This window comes from Drosophila melanogaster, chromosome X (genome assembly GCF_000001215.4).
Source record: "Drosophila melanogaster chromosome X".
NCBI lineage: Eukaryota > Metazoa > Arthropoda > Insecta > Diptera > Drosophilidae > Drosophila > Drosophila melanogaster.
The window spans coordinates 19450385-19467759 of record NC_004354.4 but is presented as its reverse complement, the minus strand read 5'-3'; the positions used below and the strand labels follow the sequence as shown (position 1 = coordinate 19467759).

At 44.1% G+C, this 17375-nt stretch overlaps 1 protein-coding gene across 4 annotated transcripts in view; it reads right to left on the bottom strand.

Moving 5' to 3' along the window:
• The window catches only part of kek5 (kekkon 5), a 118734-nt gene that overhangs the window by 4155 nt on the left and 97204 nt on the right, over window positions 1-17375 (bottom strand). For all 4 annotated transcript variants that reach the window (NM_001258817.2, NM_167648.3, NM_167647.3 and 1 more), the window contains one exon: window positions 1539-3567. In NM_001258817.2, the coding sequence (NP_001245746.1) occupies window positions 1539-3090 (1552 nt within the window). In that variant the 5' untranslated portion in view covers window positions 3091-3567. The remainder of the gene's footprint in view (window positions 1-1538; window positions 3568-17375) is intronic.

The following is a 17375-nucleotide window of genomic DNA, read 5'->3' as shown; positions in this document are numbered from 1 at the left end:
TGCCCATGTCCATGTCCAGTTCGGTTCAGTTCATCAATTGCGTTCAATTGTCTTTCCCACTGTCGGTGCAATCCACATTTCAACAGTTTCTTTCAATATTCTTTTAAATATATAATATAGACCATACTATTTATGTACTAAATGTATTCAGATTATTACTTTAATATATGCAAGCTGCTAAAGGGAATCGTGGGGAAACTATAGTCCTTTGGCCTACTTAACGTATAATACTAAGCCAAGTATTTCTAGCTACTTATCTCATCATAAAGACTTCGAATCAGTTTCAAGTCATCACATTTATATTGTATGATGACTGATGGGTAGCGCGAATGACGATCGAATGAACTGCGAGATTAGCTAATAGATTCATCACGAATCCGCGTGATTTACGATTCCAATTTAGTTTGACAGCCTCGCTTAATATTGCCATGTATGTATGTATGTATGTATGTATGGTATGTAGGTGCGCTGCTGGGTGTGTTTGTTTGCCAAACATTGTTGGTTTTTCTGCGTTTCCTGCTCGCCCTAATAGTTGATGAGCAAATTGGAAAATTTCAACAAACAAACGATGGGCCTGCCCGAGCCCCAGGAGAACGGGGCCAGGATAACCATTTGGGAACCCAGGGCAAATGAAATTTCGGTGTTTTGCCTTTTGCGCGAAAATACAAGTGTGTTTGCATTGCCAGCAGCATTTGGCATGGTGGTCATTCCGTCGACAAACGTCCTGGAGTGCCAACCAGATGGAAACTCTGGCTAAATAGAGATAGATGGACAACACTCCATGTTGACAGGAGACTTTCGCATCATTTGCTGCTCAACGATGCTCAGCCATGATGATGACGTGGCGATGATAAGCCATCTAGCTTGTTATTAAATCGCAGAATTACTAATCAATTCGCTATGATTGTCAACTAATCCCTTCAAGGAGCATGAGATACTCCACTCCGTTGCTCATTTTTTGTTTGTTTTTAACTTTGTCATGTTATTTATTAACATTACACGGCAATTTGCCTGTTTTTCTGCTCAACGACATAATGGCAATAATATGATTTTTATCGCACAAAAGCCAGGACATAATCACAATTGCTGATTGAAACACCTGGCGAGAAGCGAATGCATTAGGTGTGGAAAAAAAAAAAATAGTTGGAAATGGACCCACACTTTGAATTTAGTGGCTGGCCACTTAAATGCGCTGTTTTTACAAATAATAAACATTAATGACGAAATAAAACATGCAATCATGACCTGGCATGTGTGTGGTTAACATTTTGTCTGGCAATAAAAACTTAAATCCTTCACATTTTCGCGCTTAAATATATTAGTAAATATATAGCATTTGAATGTGCAAATGCATTTCAATATTAAAATAGAGTTTGTTTAGTTAGCCATAATTAAAAAAAAATAGCCTCTCATTCTATTTTATCTTTCGAAATCGCACTGCGTTAGAAAAAAAAAAAAAAACAGCCTGCGTTTTTCCACCCAATTATGCCAGTTTATACAGTATATATAACATCCTTGGCACCTCTGCGACTACTCACCATAGACGGTGTCGTCGAGCAGCGTCTTCTTGATCTCGAGCACGTCATCGCCACCATCCACGCTCTCGATGTCCGTGCGCCGTGGCGGCTTCTCGACTGGATTGACCTCGTTGAGCAGGCTCTTCTGCATCTCCATGATGACGGAACCCTCGAGCATGGAGCCGTTGTGCGTCTTGTCCATCTTGGAAGAGATCAGCCCGTCGCCGCTCATCATGGTGGTGTCCTTTTGATAGGTCTTGATGCGACGGCAGTACCAGAAGAGCGTCAGCACCGCCACGAGCAGCAGGAGCAGCAGCGTCGTAATGATTAGACAGATGATGAGAAACATGTTCGTTTGCGGATCAATGGTTGGTGCCCCAATGGCGCCCATGCCCATGCCATCGGAGGCGGATACCGCGCCGGCATAGTCACCGCTCACGAGCAGCTGGAACTCGGCCTCCGCCCGTCCGCCCCGGTTATCCGCCACACAGGTGTAGGCACCCTTGTCGGAGGCCCGTACGCCCACGATGCGCAGCTCCGAGGTGAGCACCTGGGAGGGCTGCTCCGGCATCTGTTCCACGGAGGTGAGGACACGCACACGCGGGTCGTACTGCTGCAATGGCCGCTTGTTGTACACCCAGGTGACATTGGGACGCGGACTGCCGACAATGCGGCAGGGTAGCGAGATATTGTCGTGATTGGCCTCGATGAAGGAGCGCACGGAACCCAAAATGCGCGGCCGGCAGGCGAAGTTCTCCGATGGCACCTCGCTCCACAGCTTGCCGCGCAGCTGTGGCGGCTCCTGGCAATCGGTGGGCGGTGTGTAGAGCCGTTTGCTGATCGCAAAGTCGCGAAAGTCCTGCAGCTCGCAGCTGCAGTTCCATGCGTTACCCTGCAGCGATAGATGCATCAGCTTCTGCAGATCCTTGAATGTCTCCTTGTGCAGATGTGAGAGGCGGTTCTGTTCCAGCGAAATGGCGCTCAGCGCCATTGTGCCAGCGAAGACGTGCAGCTGCACCTGGCGCAATCGATTGTTCCGGAACTCGATGCGCGACAGGAAGCTCAGGTTGACGAACAGATGGTTGGGCAGCACCTCGATCTCGTTGTTGTTGATGATCACGTTGCGCAGCTTCTCCAGGCCGGCGAAAGTGCCCGGATGCAGTTCCCGTATCCGATTGCCCGACAGGTCCAGCTCGATTAGGATATGCAGACCCTTGAAGGCCTCGCGATGCACCTCCTGGATGGTGCAGTTGCGCAAAAAGATCTTGTGCACATTGGGCAGACCGGCCAGTAGGAACTCTTCGCGCCGCAGCTCGGGTATTTGATTGTGGGCAAAGTCCAGCACCTGCATCTCGTTGCTCATGTCCTGCGGAATTTTGGTTAGCGCCTTGTTCTTGCAGTCGGCGCTCTTCTTGCCCGAATTCCACTGACAGTGGCATGTACCGCAGCTCTGCATCCAATCGGTGGTGCCTGCGGTGGGCGGCGGTAGGGCCATTAGAACCACTAGCACACCCAGCAGCAGAAGGATCATCCCCAGTCGTCGTCCGCTTCGTTCCGTTCTGTTGCCCATCATCGCTGGCTGTGGCTCTAAGTCTGCGTCTAGCTAGGGATGGGGATGCGGATGCGGATGCGGATGATTTTGTTGTTCGTTCTGGCGCGGCTGTATCGGGATTTATCGCGCTAATCCGCGACGACGAGCCGCCGAACACGTGCCGCCGAAACAGGCAGCTTCGCAGCTATGAGCAGCTGCGAACGAACTCCAAACTCCAAGCGCTGACCCCGGGTATGTGGATAACGGGTCGGTTTGGTTTCGTTTAATCGCCTCGCCGCGTCCGCTACGTGCTCCAAACTCCTGCCCTTGGCTGCACGGTATTAATCCTTTTGACGCACTGTTAATTTGATTTTTGCACCCTTCTCCGGCTCGCTGTGCCACTCCTCGATCCGTGCGAATGACAAGGCCCCGTGATTAATTAATGTCCCGGCGGACAGTGGTGGGCTCTAAGCTCCCGAATAGCCGTGCTTCTTCTGCTCTTGCGGCTGCTCTTTCCACCTGAAAGAAATGCGAAAAAATGCACAGAGTTTGTCAATTAATAAAGTGTTTCGAAAAGTGAGTGGGCTTAACTCGGGCTCTCTGCCTGTCCAAAGGGACAAGGGCGAGGATATGGACAAGGATACGGATACGAATGCGGTTGGGGATGGGGATGGGGATGGAGATAACCGGACCCAGGGGTTGCTAACGAGGCAAAAGGTGAGACATTAGCGGCAAGGCCAAAAGGATTTGCCTTATTGGCAAAAGTTTGTTGTGTGTCATCAATGGGATTGGGTAATTAGCGAGGCATTCGCAGCTCCCGCATAATGCAATATATATATATTTATATATATATATATACATGTGGTGTGGTCCCGATACAAGAGGATTATGTTTTCCATGGCTCGCAGGAGCAGCAAGTTTTATTACAAATTGATCGAATGGCTCCTATTTGCATACGTGTATCAAACTCCGTTCAAAGAAACATTAATTAAAGATACCATTTCTGAGATACATTTAATTTAGCTGTTTAAATTAAGATTATGCGTTGCAAGTGTAAGTTGTAAGTTAAGATTTCTTAAATAAAATATGTTTAAGGAACCATTTTAGATTCATTCCAGCGAAGAACATTTTTTGTTTAGATATTCACATGTAAATTTTGCCATTACTAATGATTATAAATAATAACATTTATTTATTAAGTATTTATTAGTTCTCCAAACACTTTAAATCGTATTAAAATGTATTAATTTAATACACACGAATGTTTTAAATACCATAATTGATTGCATTTAGCTGGAATGACTGGCACTAATGACTCGTTTTTTTTTTATATTGAAACATTTCTAAATATATAAAATCTGATTTTATTGGCATAGTGTGCTGACTATTTAGATAATATAATCTCCCTTATCACCACGCAGTTTTTGTCACTTTCGGGGAATTTCTGCGTTTAAATGTGAGTGAATAAATCAAATGGAAAAATGCTCGCCATAATTAAAAGGGTTTCGGTGGGAGGGGTGGCAAAAGAAAGTGCTGGGGAAAGTGGAACTCGGAGCAGGAGGAATCTCCACAAAAGATTGACAGCGGGACGACAAAGGCAGAAACAAGGATTCAGATTCGTCCTTGTCCCCGTAACCGTCCCCTTAATCTGCTGTTTAGTCCTTTTTTCTTTTTGGCCAACTCTTCAGGTGGCAGAAGAGCAGAGAACAGCAGGGAAAAGCGAGGAAAAGCGAGGAAAAGCGGGGAAAAAGCTGAGAAGAGCGGAGAACAGCAGCGGCTTGATTAATGAAAATGTTGTTAAACTGTGACAGTTTGCGGCTTCTAACTGACTTGCGGCATTGCTGCCAAGATGGCCCGCCTCCCATTTTTCGCCATCATATTGGGAAGTGGGAAGTGGGGATTGGGGAGCGGGGAGCGGCAAATGGAAAATGGTGAGTGGGGAGTGGGGAGTGGGGAGTGGGCGGCTTTCCTCTTAAGCAAGTGCAAACAAGACACAAAAAATGGTGAGTTTGTGCGGCTGAAGAGGACCGCCTCTTTAGCATTGAGCCGGGTATTCCGCTTTAATTAAGCGCTATTCGTGACGTCAACACTTCCGAAGGCACCGAAAATAAGCGCCACGTGCTCCTGGCTACCCAGTCGATCCATTTTTCCGGCCACGGCGGCTACGAACGAGACAAATATTGGTTCAACGTGGCTGCAGCGCTAAGAAAAACTTTATTTAATACCAAAAGCCACACCGCAGGCAACAGAATATACATATATATTTAATATTTAAGAACTTGTAGTTATTAACGTGGAAAGAATCAGCCGCACAAAAACCTTCGTCACAACTCAAAGTTGAACAAATACTGTGGGCACTGAAAGCCGATTGAAGATTACGGCTACTGCTACTACTATTGATTTGATTGATGATTGATTTCAAATACTTTCCCCCATTTCTATTTTCATCTACTGAACATATCATCACCTGAACATCTCGAATATCCTGAATATCGTGATTATCATAAATATCCCACTACTTGCGATGCCTTTATTGCCGCTCTATAATTACAAATATTGGAAAATAAACAGAAAGAAATCCATATATTTGATGTGAGTTTGATACATTTTTAGATTGGCCAGATGGAGGAGGGGTTTGGGCCGCCAAATTCAAGCCGTCAGGAAAATCAAGGGGGCGGAGTTAAGTGGGCTCTCCATTTCGTGGATTCGTACATTCGTTGTATTCGTGTATTCAGTTCAGTTGGGTGAATATACTTTGAGTATGCCCGTGTGTGCTGTTTGCTTTCCTTTTGTTTGTGCACAATTTTTGTAATTTTTTTCAGTTTTTTTTTGGTTTTTTTTTTGTTTTCTGCCGCTGCCTGTGTCAGCGGTTTTTTGCTCGGATAGAAAAAACCTCAAAACAAATTAAATATGCAAATAAAAGAAAAGCGGTGCAATTTTTCGCTTTGTTAAATATTTTCTCAATGGGTTTTCGTTCGTTGTTTTGCCACTGCGTTCTGGATGTTCTCGGTGTTCTCGGTGTTCTGGGAAGCGAATGATTGGCATGGGTATGGGTTTTTAGAAAGCTCCTTCAGTCAGCGATGTTGGAATTTCGTGCGGTGAGTTGTCGGCGAAAACCGCCAAACTTGGATTAATACCTCAAACTTTTGGAATTGAAATCGCAGCCATTTACAACGAACGACCCACAAAACTTTTGCGTTACGCTCTGTGCAGCAATATGTGTGCGAAATTCGTGGGGCTGGAAAACCAGCCAGCCAGCCAGCCAGCCAACCATCCAGTAAATCCTTGCTTTTGTCCCCGTCGGCCAATTAACATATTTACTTAGTTATGCGCTTTGTTGTTCATCGTGATTAGATGAAACTAAACAGCCTAGTATAGCCTATAAATACACCCTGTATAAGCATAATGCTGAATTTGCTAGAATAGCGACAAACAGCTGTTCACATAGTGACGAAGCGCACCGCCATTCTATATGCATACATTTTTTTTTAGCCATCAACTTCACATTGATAAGCACTCAGTATTCGAGAAGAGCCCAGCACAGCAGTCCATTAAGCCTAAAAATTGTATGCATTGGCATGCCAAATGTAATCTATGTACTTCCTTAAAATATATACCATTCGGTTTATAAACAATACCAGTTGGCAGCCAAATAAAATTAGAGCTTCTAAATCTAACTCAATCCGCTGGCAACGTGCTTCAAATGCAAAAATATGATTTCAATTTCATCTTTTCATCACATTTATAAAAAGGGGGGCAAAATACAATACATTGATTGCTTTATAAATAACTTAAGTTCGTTTCGTTGGATTCGCAAACTGGCATAGAATTTTTTTGTTGTCATTGTCATTTTATTGGCAATTGCGGTTGTAATTGTTGCTATATGGTGGGCAAAAGCACCAATATTCAAATGATGCGAACTGAAGTGAACCCCAACTGAAAGTCCAACACAAATCTACGAGGGCGTGGCATGCGGTCCATTGTCTATTGTCAGATTAAATCGATTTAAACAAATTTAATTGCTTTGGTTTCGGTTTTCGTTCATTTTATGGCTCCCAATTCACTTTTTTCCCTGGCTCGGCTCCATTTTTTCATTTTTTATTTTTTTTTTTTTGTGTTCTGCTCGCTTTGTTTTCCCGCTTTCACGTTTTCCGCTGTTTTCAGTGCTTTTCTTTCCTTTTGTCGTATGCCAATTGGCAATGGCATTTTAAGTGTGTCTATGCAACAAAAGTTGCTGAACCGTTTGAAAGCGGACAAGAATTCAATTTTGTTGTTATTCTGTCGTCACAACAATTTGTTGCTAAATGAAGCGCATTTATATTTCTTTTATGATTTGCCCTATTTTTTCCGATCCATTCGCGTTAAAGTAACAGTAGCAATCGCAATAGCAATGTCTATTTCAAGGGTTTTCATCGCCCAGACCACCAAAGCTACGCTCCTTTGCGTTTTTTTTACATCAAGGTTATTATAATTTTGGTCTGAATGCTGGCAACGGAGTAGGATTCAGTGTTTTGCTTCTGTATCTGTAGATATCTACATATAGACTGGCTTTTTCCCACAAAAAGGACGAAACAGAGAGAACACTTTAAATGCAATTCAAGTATAATTCAATGTGATCCTTTGTATAGGAATTGTTATATTTAAGTGATATTATCAGAATCAGGATTATACGTTTTTTGTATTTATAGCATAGTAATTGATTGCATTTTAAATATATAAAAAATACTTTTAAAACCGCTTAATTTGCTAACAAACTTTTCTTAACTGCTCTTAACTGCTTAATTACTTAACTTTAAGTAATTATGTTAAGAAACTTGTTCCATTCCATTGAAACTAACTTGTTCAATGGCCAAGGCAAGCAAACGGATATTTAGCCAATAGGGCTTTAACTAATAGGGCATTCGAAATTCGGCTCTGCGGAGCCAAGCGTGACACTCTTATTTGTAATTGCTCTTTGAATGCGATTGTTAATCTAGCTGCCTCTATTCAAAGAGCCAGCCATAAAAGCATGTGCTCGTTGCTTGCCGCTAAAAGGGGGGACCAAAGGAAAACATTTTTATACACATATTAGCTTTTCGTCGCTTTTCGCCACTGATGGCGACGAACGATGCAAGAACACTTTCACACACATGTGTTTTTGTTTCGCAAAAGTTCTATTGGTGTTTGCTCTTTCGCCAGCAAACTTCTGTGCACTCCTGCCAAATACAATACATATGCATGTGCATATGTATGTGTGTGTGTGTATGCTTATTCGTCCTTCTACACGGCGAATTTTTGTGATCTCGGTGTGTGGCATGGATATTAGTAGTTAACAAATGAAACTCCATTTAATGAAACGTACGTATTAGTATGTATATTGCATCTTAAGATAAGATAGAACAATGCGAATGCCATATGATTTAAGCTCTGCGTGCGCATTTAATAAACACAACTACATAGGCATCTCTTTGTACTGATGGATTTTTACATATTTTTTTTTTTTTTTCAATTTCCAAAAAGTCAAGGCTATTTGCCCACAGTGCACTTTAAGCCTATTTGCAAATTACTCTGTGTGTCGAATTGGCGCCCAAGTGTTGCTCGGTTAGCCGCGCTTCAATGGTCATTGCAATCATTTAGCTGAATGGAAGTGGAAGTGGAAGTGGAAATGGAAGTGGAAGTTCAAATGGTGGGCACCACCGAAATTGCTATCTTTACCCGTCGGTCTGCCATTTCTTTTAGTTGGATGCTTTATTAAAAAGCGTGCATGCCAAAACGAAGAATGGAAAGTTGGTGCGGTGGGGGGCGGGGGGCAATAGAAGGCGGTTGGATATCTGTAAGATGCGAGTTGGTTTTCCATGAAAGGGTTAGATTTCATGGAATTCATGGAATTTCACAAACTTTCTGTTTATTATTTCTTGATTTAATAGGATTTATTTCAGCAGCTAACCAAGCTCGCAAAAACCAATAAGGACCAACCAAAGGAGAAGCGACTGTCGGATACCCTATAGTGCGAGCGAGATGGCCAGATCAAGGCCATTCTTTTCACACGCGGCACATGAGCGCCATTTTTTACTTGTCATCGTACCCCTTAAAATCTTCATCTATAAATAAATACCCTTTAAAGTAATAGTAATAGTTTAAAGTGTACAAATATTTGCTGCCAAGATGAAATCTCATTCGTTTTGCAATTTGTGTGCTCTAAACTGGGCGGGGTGTTTGCAGGATGTTTTTGGTTTACCAGTTGGTTGGCAAGGAAAACAATAAAATGTCGGATCAGAAACGCATTCAAATAAATCCCTTATTATACTTTTAATCTGTCTTCGAACCTCACATTTTCCATACTTTGGCTGCCAGAACGCAACATCCAAGTTACGTAACAGAGGTCATAATGTCATGGGCCCGTTTCATATGCACTTAATGGCTTCGTGGATGGCTTCTTAACGGCGCCATAAACGTGTGGCCACAATTAAGGCATACAATGTTGGCAAATTCGTGGGCATAATGTATTTATTTATTTTTATTTTTCTTTTTTTTTTTTTTGTCGTGCTACATATGTGTATGTACAGGTGCGTTGGCCAATCTGCGAGGACTTAAATCGCTGACAGGTGTTTGGCGGCCAGGTGCATTTCCATATCTCGAAAATTGGCAAGCTGCACGCGACGGCTCAATAAGTCGCGGTGAGTCGCACCTGTCAATGTGTCGCCTGCCAATCAAGTGCCGTGTGTAGTAGTGGGCATGCTGAGCTGTGGCATCCTTGCTGCATCCTTGGTGCATCCTGCTGCATCCTGGGGCATCCTTGGTGCGTTCTGGTTGCACTGCCAAGCGAGCTCATCGTGGCGCAATCAATGCCACATTACATTGGGCATGTTGCAACATCATCATCGCCATCAGCATCAGCATCAGCATCATCATCTCTCGCTTGTTGCCACGGACACAGCGACATTTTAAGGTTTCATTTGGTTAGCAAGTAGTGGGCGGTCCGGCGGCTCCAGTTCGAGTTCGAGTTCGAGTTCGGGTTCAAGTCCAGCTGACATTTGCCGGAGGCTCTGAATACCAGAGCAATATTTGCTGGCGAGGACGCTGGATGGACGACTCAACTGTCATCTGGCTGCTCGCCTAATCAAATATTCAATTTCTTTCTCCTGCCAGCCGCAACTTCATGGCTCCTTTGGCTTGGCCCCCAGCTTGCCCTGCTGCAGTTTGTTTTTCAATTTGAATTTCAGTCGAAGTCGAAGCGAAGCGACTGCCTCTGCCTTACGTCCACCACCTGCCACGTGGCCACGCCCCTTTTCAATTTGCTCCACTTCGGGCGCAGCCAAGTGGGAAGTGGGAAGCGGGAAGTTGCAAAGTTGAAGAGTGAGCCGGTGGGCAAGTGGGGAATCCCCGTCCATCAGCGCTTCAGCATGCATTGTGGCATAGTGGCATAGTGGAGCAGTGAGCAGTCGTCGGGCGGGCAACAGGCGACAAAACTTTCGCTATCGAGAACGCCGCAAAGCAATGGCGAAAAAAATGGAGAGAAAAAATTGAACTTTCTTGATTAAAGTCTCTCCGCTACGCAACTCAGTTGGCGAAGACGGGCGTGAAGGCAAATGTTTGAGGTGGCGAAACTTTCTGCACAGCCTTCGGTTGCGAAAGTTAAACTTTAGCTCTTGCTTTAGTCTAGACAAGATTGCCCTATGGATTTTCTTCATCTCTTAATATCACACTTGGAAAAACAAAAGCCACAACTTGCGAAATGCAATCAATTTTTGAATGTGACAAGCTCTTGTTATAGGTTTTAATCTTTTAAACTTTACGAACATACATATGTAATGGTAATTATTTCATAATAGATATTGATTTTATTCGAGTGTACTCCATGATTGAAAGTAGGGCCGCCGCCAGACATGAAGGCTGGAAAAGTGTTGGACTTGATTGCTGCGATTATGATAATTTAGGCCCAAAGCTAGCCTAGCAAGAAAGTAGTGAACGAAGCGGGCAAATTATATTTCAATTCATTTAATTCACCACGAAATTGTCGGAATTTATTTCGACGCATTTGGGTTCCTTGGCACTCGTACCAAAGTACTTTGCGCATTATTAAAGCATTTTTATTTTTCCTTTTAAATAATATCAGCATAATTTACCATCTGAGCTCTATATACTGTCCCGCAGATCGTCGCTTGAATAATTGATGCTTGGGGAGTCCTCTTCGTCCTGTTCGTTCTGTTCGTCCTGGCCATCCTGGCCACCCTGGCATCCATCCTCTCATCCTTCAATCCTCCCATCCTGCTGTCATGCCACGCAAATGGCCCTGACGTTATGAATTTCTATGCTTAAATCGTTAACGGGCGGGGCGTTGAGCTCAATATTGTGCCACTCATTTACGATGCACTTACTCACTCAACCGCCGGACAGGACACACACACACACACACACACACACACATTGAAGCGGGGGGATATTACACGCAACTGCGTTGCCATTTTGCGTAGAGCCCCGCCAATCGCCATTTGCTATTCGCCATTCGCCATTCGCCATTCGCCATTCGCCATTCGCCATTATTCGCCGTTCACCGTGCGCCATTTTTGTAATACAATTTAATTTGTTTTGGGTCCGAGACACGGCGTATACTGGGTATCGCGGGCTAACGCTTACGTCATGTGCCCTGACTACACACACACACACACACGTGTACAGAGCGACCTCCGACCTCTGAACTCCACTCGCAGACCGGACAGCTCGACGAGCTTACCAAGCAACACGCATTATGCCATGTGCTCAGTGTGCATAATAATAAAACACGTACATGCAAACGTGGCCAAAATTATGAGTGTGAGTGTGTGTGTGTGTGTGTGTGTGTGGAAGACCCAGCCAACTTTGCATCAATCATTTCATATTGGATATGGACAGTCAGTGTAATTTCCATCGAACCACGTTCTCACATCATCCCCACAACGCACCACCACATATTCTTTATTTATGAATTCATCGCCAGGAACAACGCCTATTAATGGGTAATTCCAGTAGATCCAGCCAGTACTCCCAGTACTCCAATACCAATACCAATAGACCAATAGCCCAATATACCCATATACCCATATACCCATATATCCACATATCCACATATCCACATAACCAAATACCCACACCCATATATCCATTTGCAGGACCCAAATTACCACCAACCGCCGAGATGCCCAATTGTCTGTCCTGTCCGATAAGTCGGTGGCATTATGTGTGGACTCCTGGCAAAATGCTATCTGCGGAGGGGAGGGGGGGGGGGGAGTTGTGGCACATTTTGTCGACAGTTGTGTTTCGTGCATATGGCGAACTGATCCGAGGGGCGTAGAAAAGTACATTACAAAAAAAAAAAAAAAAAAAGTGCACTTACCAACAACGACGACTCTTAGCCCAAAAAAACGCCCCCAGCTCATTATGCTGTCCGCATTTGTTGTGTGTTTACGTTTACCTTACCCTAATGTGTCGACTTCGAAACGAATCGAAACGAATAGCACCATTACAATGGGCAATATTCCTTTTGAATCGATCATAATCGATTGACAAGTGTTCTCTCATTATGACAATTACGCGTGGGTGGGTAAATATGTACATATGTATATATATGTACATACATATGTAACTATAAATTGACTGATAATAGCATTAAATTACAAGTTGGCGCATTGCAACATGGATCATCCTTCTGTTGGGTGATTATCAACGAAACCGAATCGAAATTTCGTACTGCAAAAGATAACTTTATTTCGAATCGATCATAATCGATGGACAACTACGCTTGATATATATTGTACATACATATAGATATGGGTATGTACATATGTATGCAAAACTTCGACTTTGCAAGCTCACAACTCTGATGGTTGTTAAGTAAATGGGGCATGATGTCTCTTCTCTTCTCGCCTTCCACTCGACATTTGCCAAAAATAAAGTTAAAACCACTGGATTTGCAGCACTCTGAACAAATGGCATGCCATCCAAGAAATTAGAGGGCCTGCTGAGCAATGGCCACTCTGCAATTGCAATTGCAGATGCAAGCTGCAGCTGCAGCCAAAACATGGCCAACACTTTTGCCAGAAACTGGCGAATTGTTAATGGCTGGCCCAAAACCAGGCCGAGCACCATTTATCTGTGTATCTGCTAATTTCCGCACTACGGCTTAGTTGAACTGCCACGGCAAGACTTTTGGATTCGCTTGGATTCGAGGCAGCAGGAAGCAGGCTCCCAAAAAGTGCCCTTTATTTTCATTAGGCAGCAGGAAAGCAGCAAAGCAGCAAGGAGCAGTTGCTGCCAGATGAAGGTGAATGCTGAAAATGGTTAAATGCGAGCCAGAAAGAGGATTTCCATCGCAGCTGATTATAAATTAAATCCCTACAAATTTGCAATTAAAAGAGATCAAAAGCGAAAGATAGAAATTCATGAAAATGTATAGTTTTCATATAAATGCAAAGCTTGCGCCTTCAACTATAAATTTTTATAAGTCCAAAGGTCCTAAGGTTGGTAGGTAGGTTCTCTTCAGATTATGACTCAGGATCGAAAATTTTAATGAACATGATTATCCTTTTGTGCGGTTTACCAAAAGCACCACTATGCCCATCATACTTGATCCTTTATTAGGGCAAATGCAAATGCAATTGAGCAGGCCCGTATTAAAATGGTGATTGAGTGTACCAAGGATACAGATACAGCGAGAGAGAGAGAATGAATGTCGCCTAGTTAACTCTTCAGAAAAACAGATTTGCGGCTCGAGCTTGAGGTGGGACATATTTAACGAGGATGTTGGCCCCATTTTTGCCCAGACGATGGCTTCATCTTATGGAGCTTCGCACTGAGCCATTCAATTCAATTGAGCCACCCTCTTACAGTCGTTTGCGCAAAATTAGGAGAACATTTAACGCTCCGTTGCAGGCGTTTGGATGGCTGGGGGATGGATGGTAAATGGAGGTCCTTGTGGACCTGTGGGCGTCGACAAATGCTTTAATACTGAATACTTGAATAAGAAGCCCAACTACGCACAGCTTATTACTTAGTGTCGTCTGGCATGCCGCTTCTGACCATTGTTGTTTGTCTTAGCGTGGTAACACTGATACCATACCCTAAACTCCCTGCTTCCTCACCCACTCCCGGTATTATTTTTTCGTCCATTTCCCCTTTCCGATGCGAATATCAAAGGAGCGCCGTCTAGACGCGACAAATGGCTGTCGCAGCTCTCGAAGCTCTCCGGAACTTCAAAGCTCTGTGGCAACAGCGAAACTTCTTGCTCCTCGCCAGCACTGAATAGGTATACACTGAGAGAAACGGTGCGGTGTCATTTAGAGAAGCAAGTGCTATACATACTATACTATACATAATATTTTAATACAAAGTAAGTGATTGTATTTAGTAGTGCTATTTTTCTTGCTAAGTTAATTCGCTAACGACTTACGGGTACACGTATTTTTCTCTGTGTATCCCAACGTGGATTGCACTCAAGGCAAGTTTGCCCATGCCTGCGATTCGTGATACTGCTTTTCTTTCAGTGCACGGCCAGCCAGTTAGGCGAGCCAGAACTGTGAAGCTAACCTCTAAGCCCCTGACGCAAGCCACTTGTGTCACTTTCCTGCCTTGCCCCGACCAAACCAGCCTCAGGCTCAGTCCCAGCTTCAGCTGTCCCCAGTCCCAGTCCCAGTCCCATCCTCATCCTCATCCTCATCCTCATCCTCATCCTCATCCTCATCCTCATCCTCATCCTCATCCTCATCCTCATCCTCATCCTCATCCTCATCCTCATCCTCATCCTCATCCTCATCCTCATCCTCATCCTCATCCTCATCCTCATCCTCATCCTCATCCTCATCCTCATCCTCATCCTCATCCTCATCCTCATCCTCATCCTCATCCTCATCCTCATCCTCATCCTCATCCCCATCCTCATTCTCATCCTCAAAGCAGTAAAAAATAAGTGCTTAGAAAAAATGGCAATTTACTTTGGTTTTACATGGCGACAAGGCACGATTGTCCCCATCCTTGCCACATCCCCACACCACCGCCATCCATTTCGCCCATTTCAGTGCTGCGCACGGCAAAGAGGAAAAAACTTGGAGCAGAACTAAAATTTTATGCCATAAAAATTATTGTCTCGAGATTTGAGCACACAAAAGGTGGAGGCAGTTGTGGAGCGACGGTTGTGGAGTCGAGCGTCGGCCAAAACGGTTAGCTCCGCCCCTTTATGTATGTACGCTCCTCCTCAGAGTGAAGTGTAACAAATGCGAGGGGGGGGAGGGGGGTCGGACCTAACAACTATAAAATGACTTTCAAGAAAATTAAGACGTTCTGTCTCACAAGAGGGGGGGAGGTGGGGGGTGGGGGAGCGCGGCTACAGGAAGTGTGTGAGTTCGCCAAGGGAGCCAGCGAATGGTACTATGTTGGATAATAACGTAAATATCTCAAGGGTTGTCAAGGGATGTTAAGGTATTAGAAGCAAGGTACGTCCATGGCGCTGTGTTGACCAAACTGAAGCTTGCGATTTCGATTGTCATCGAAACAATCGATATTGTTTGGATATCGATAAGCATCAAGAATAGAATTCTAATGGATTTAACACGTTTATTTCACTGTTCTTACCACTAAATGTGAAGTAATTGAGAATCTATAGCTATATTAGTTTTCAAACAGGCCTTTAATATCGGTTGGTTATCGACAATTCCGATAACAACTGCAACCCCAAATGCTATCGAATGCTGTAACACTCAGCCCCGTCTATTTAATCAATTCTTCAAACAAAAAATGAACTTGCTCTCCTCTGTCATGAAAACTGCGTGTTTGAATCGAGGAAACTGACAGTTTCTTGGTACAAGTGAAAATCGGTAGATGGGCGGCGCCCGGACATTGGGCGACAACTCTGGTGTCTGGTGCCCACTCCACACAGTTGCATCTATTGCTCTTTCTGGCCAGGGACAAGTTTGATGGCGAACAGCGAACTGCAAACTGCAAACTGCAAAACCACCCACATCCGGTCTCCAGTGTAAACCGAACCAGGGGTGCCAAAAACTTGCTTATTGAACAGAAAACACCGAAACACATGTGCAAAAGTGTTGCTATTGGTGGCAAAAAGCAACGGAAGGCAGTAGGGACACATGCTCTTAGGAGTAGGAACAGGAGCTCTTTGAATAGATGGAACTGGAATGGAACTGGGATGGACAAACGTACACCGAGAGCAATTATAGGAACAAGGGCGAAATGAGACTAGGCACCCCCAAAGTAGACCAATTCAATCGATTTAATATCCTGTTGCAAGTTGCAAAGGCACCTGGCATGGACCCCCAGCATCTCTGGCAACTCCAGAAACTCCCGACGACTCGCCTCCGTATCCTTTCGTATCCTTCGTGCTTCGTGCCTCCGTGCGCTTTGACGCTTCCTGCAGTTTTAATTTATTTTCGCCCAAACAAAGTTTGATTGTATCAGGTGCTTTTGCCCCACTGGCGTAGCTCGCTCATTGTTCACAGCTCCTGTGTATAATTATAGCCTTGCAAGAAAAGGGGGTGTCACAATTTGTTTCAGATGTTTGTCACGCCACCTCCTCCTCCTCCTACTTGACCCTTGACCCTGCACACTTTTCAATCTTCTGTGAATTAAAACCGTACACCTAGAGATCCAAGTTCCAGAGATATTACTTAATCCAGGAGAGGCAACAGTTCATATTGGATGCCAGTGGATAGCGGGTATTTCATAGTCGAATCTTTGCTTTGCTTTTTTTTTTCAATTGCTGTCGTGTCTGCTGCTGTCCGCCTGTCCTGCTCTTTTCGCCACACACTCGACTGAGCAGCCACGTCGCGTTTTTTTTTTATCGAATTTAAAATTTATTTTATGGGATTTTTCGATTAAAACTTGCCAGGACAACAGAGTAACAGAGTGGGTCGACATTCCAGGCCAAGAAATTACTATGCCGTCTAACAGCATTAACGCCATGTAGGCGTTTGTCAGCTTGTCCTGCTAAAAAGTTAAACTTTTTGTGTATTCTCATGACCTTAAAATGGATATATATCCTTTTCGATCCTCTCCAAGCACTTATGCATCCCATAAAGGCATTAAGGACATATGCTAAGTGTTTATCAATTGCGAGTGGTGCTGCAACAAGGCATACAACATACAACTCACATGCTATTGAGAACCTGTCGACACATGGTGACTTAGCCCAGTTAATAGAACTAGTCCAAAGGTTTATGCGCCCAGTGAGTCTTTTATGCGTGGCCAGCCGCCAGTTCCCAAATCCTGCAACATAATAAAGATAGTGTCATGGAAGGCTCCATTATGTTACATATTTCCAACTGAGCCAACAAGACCGACTGACTATCCACCCAAACGCACTC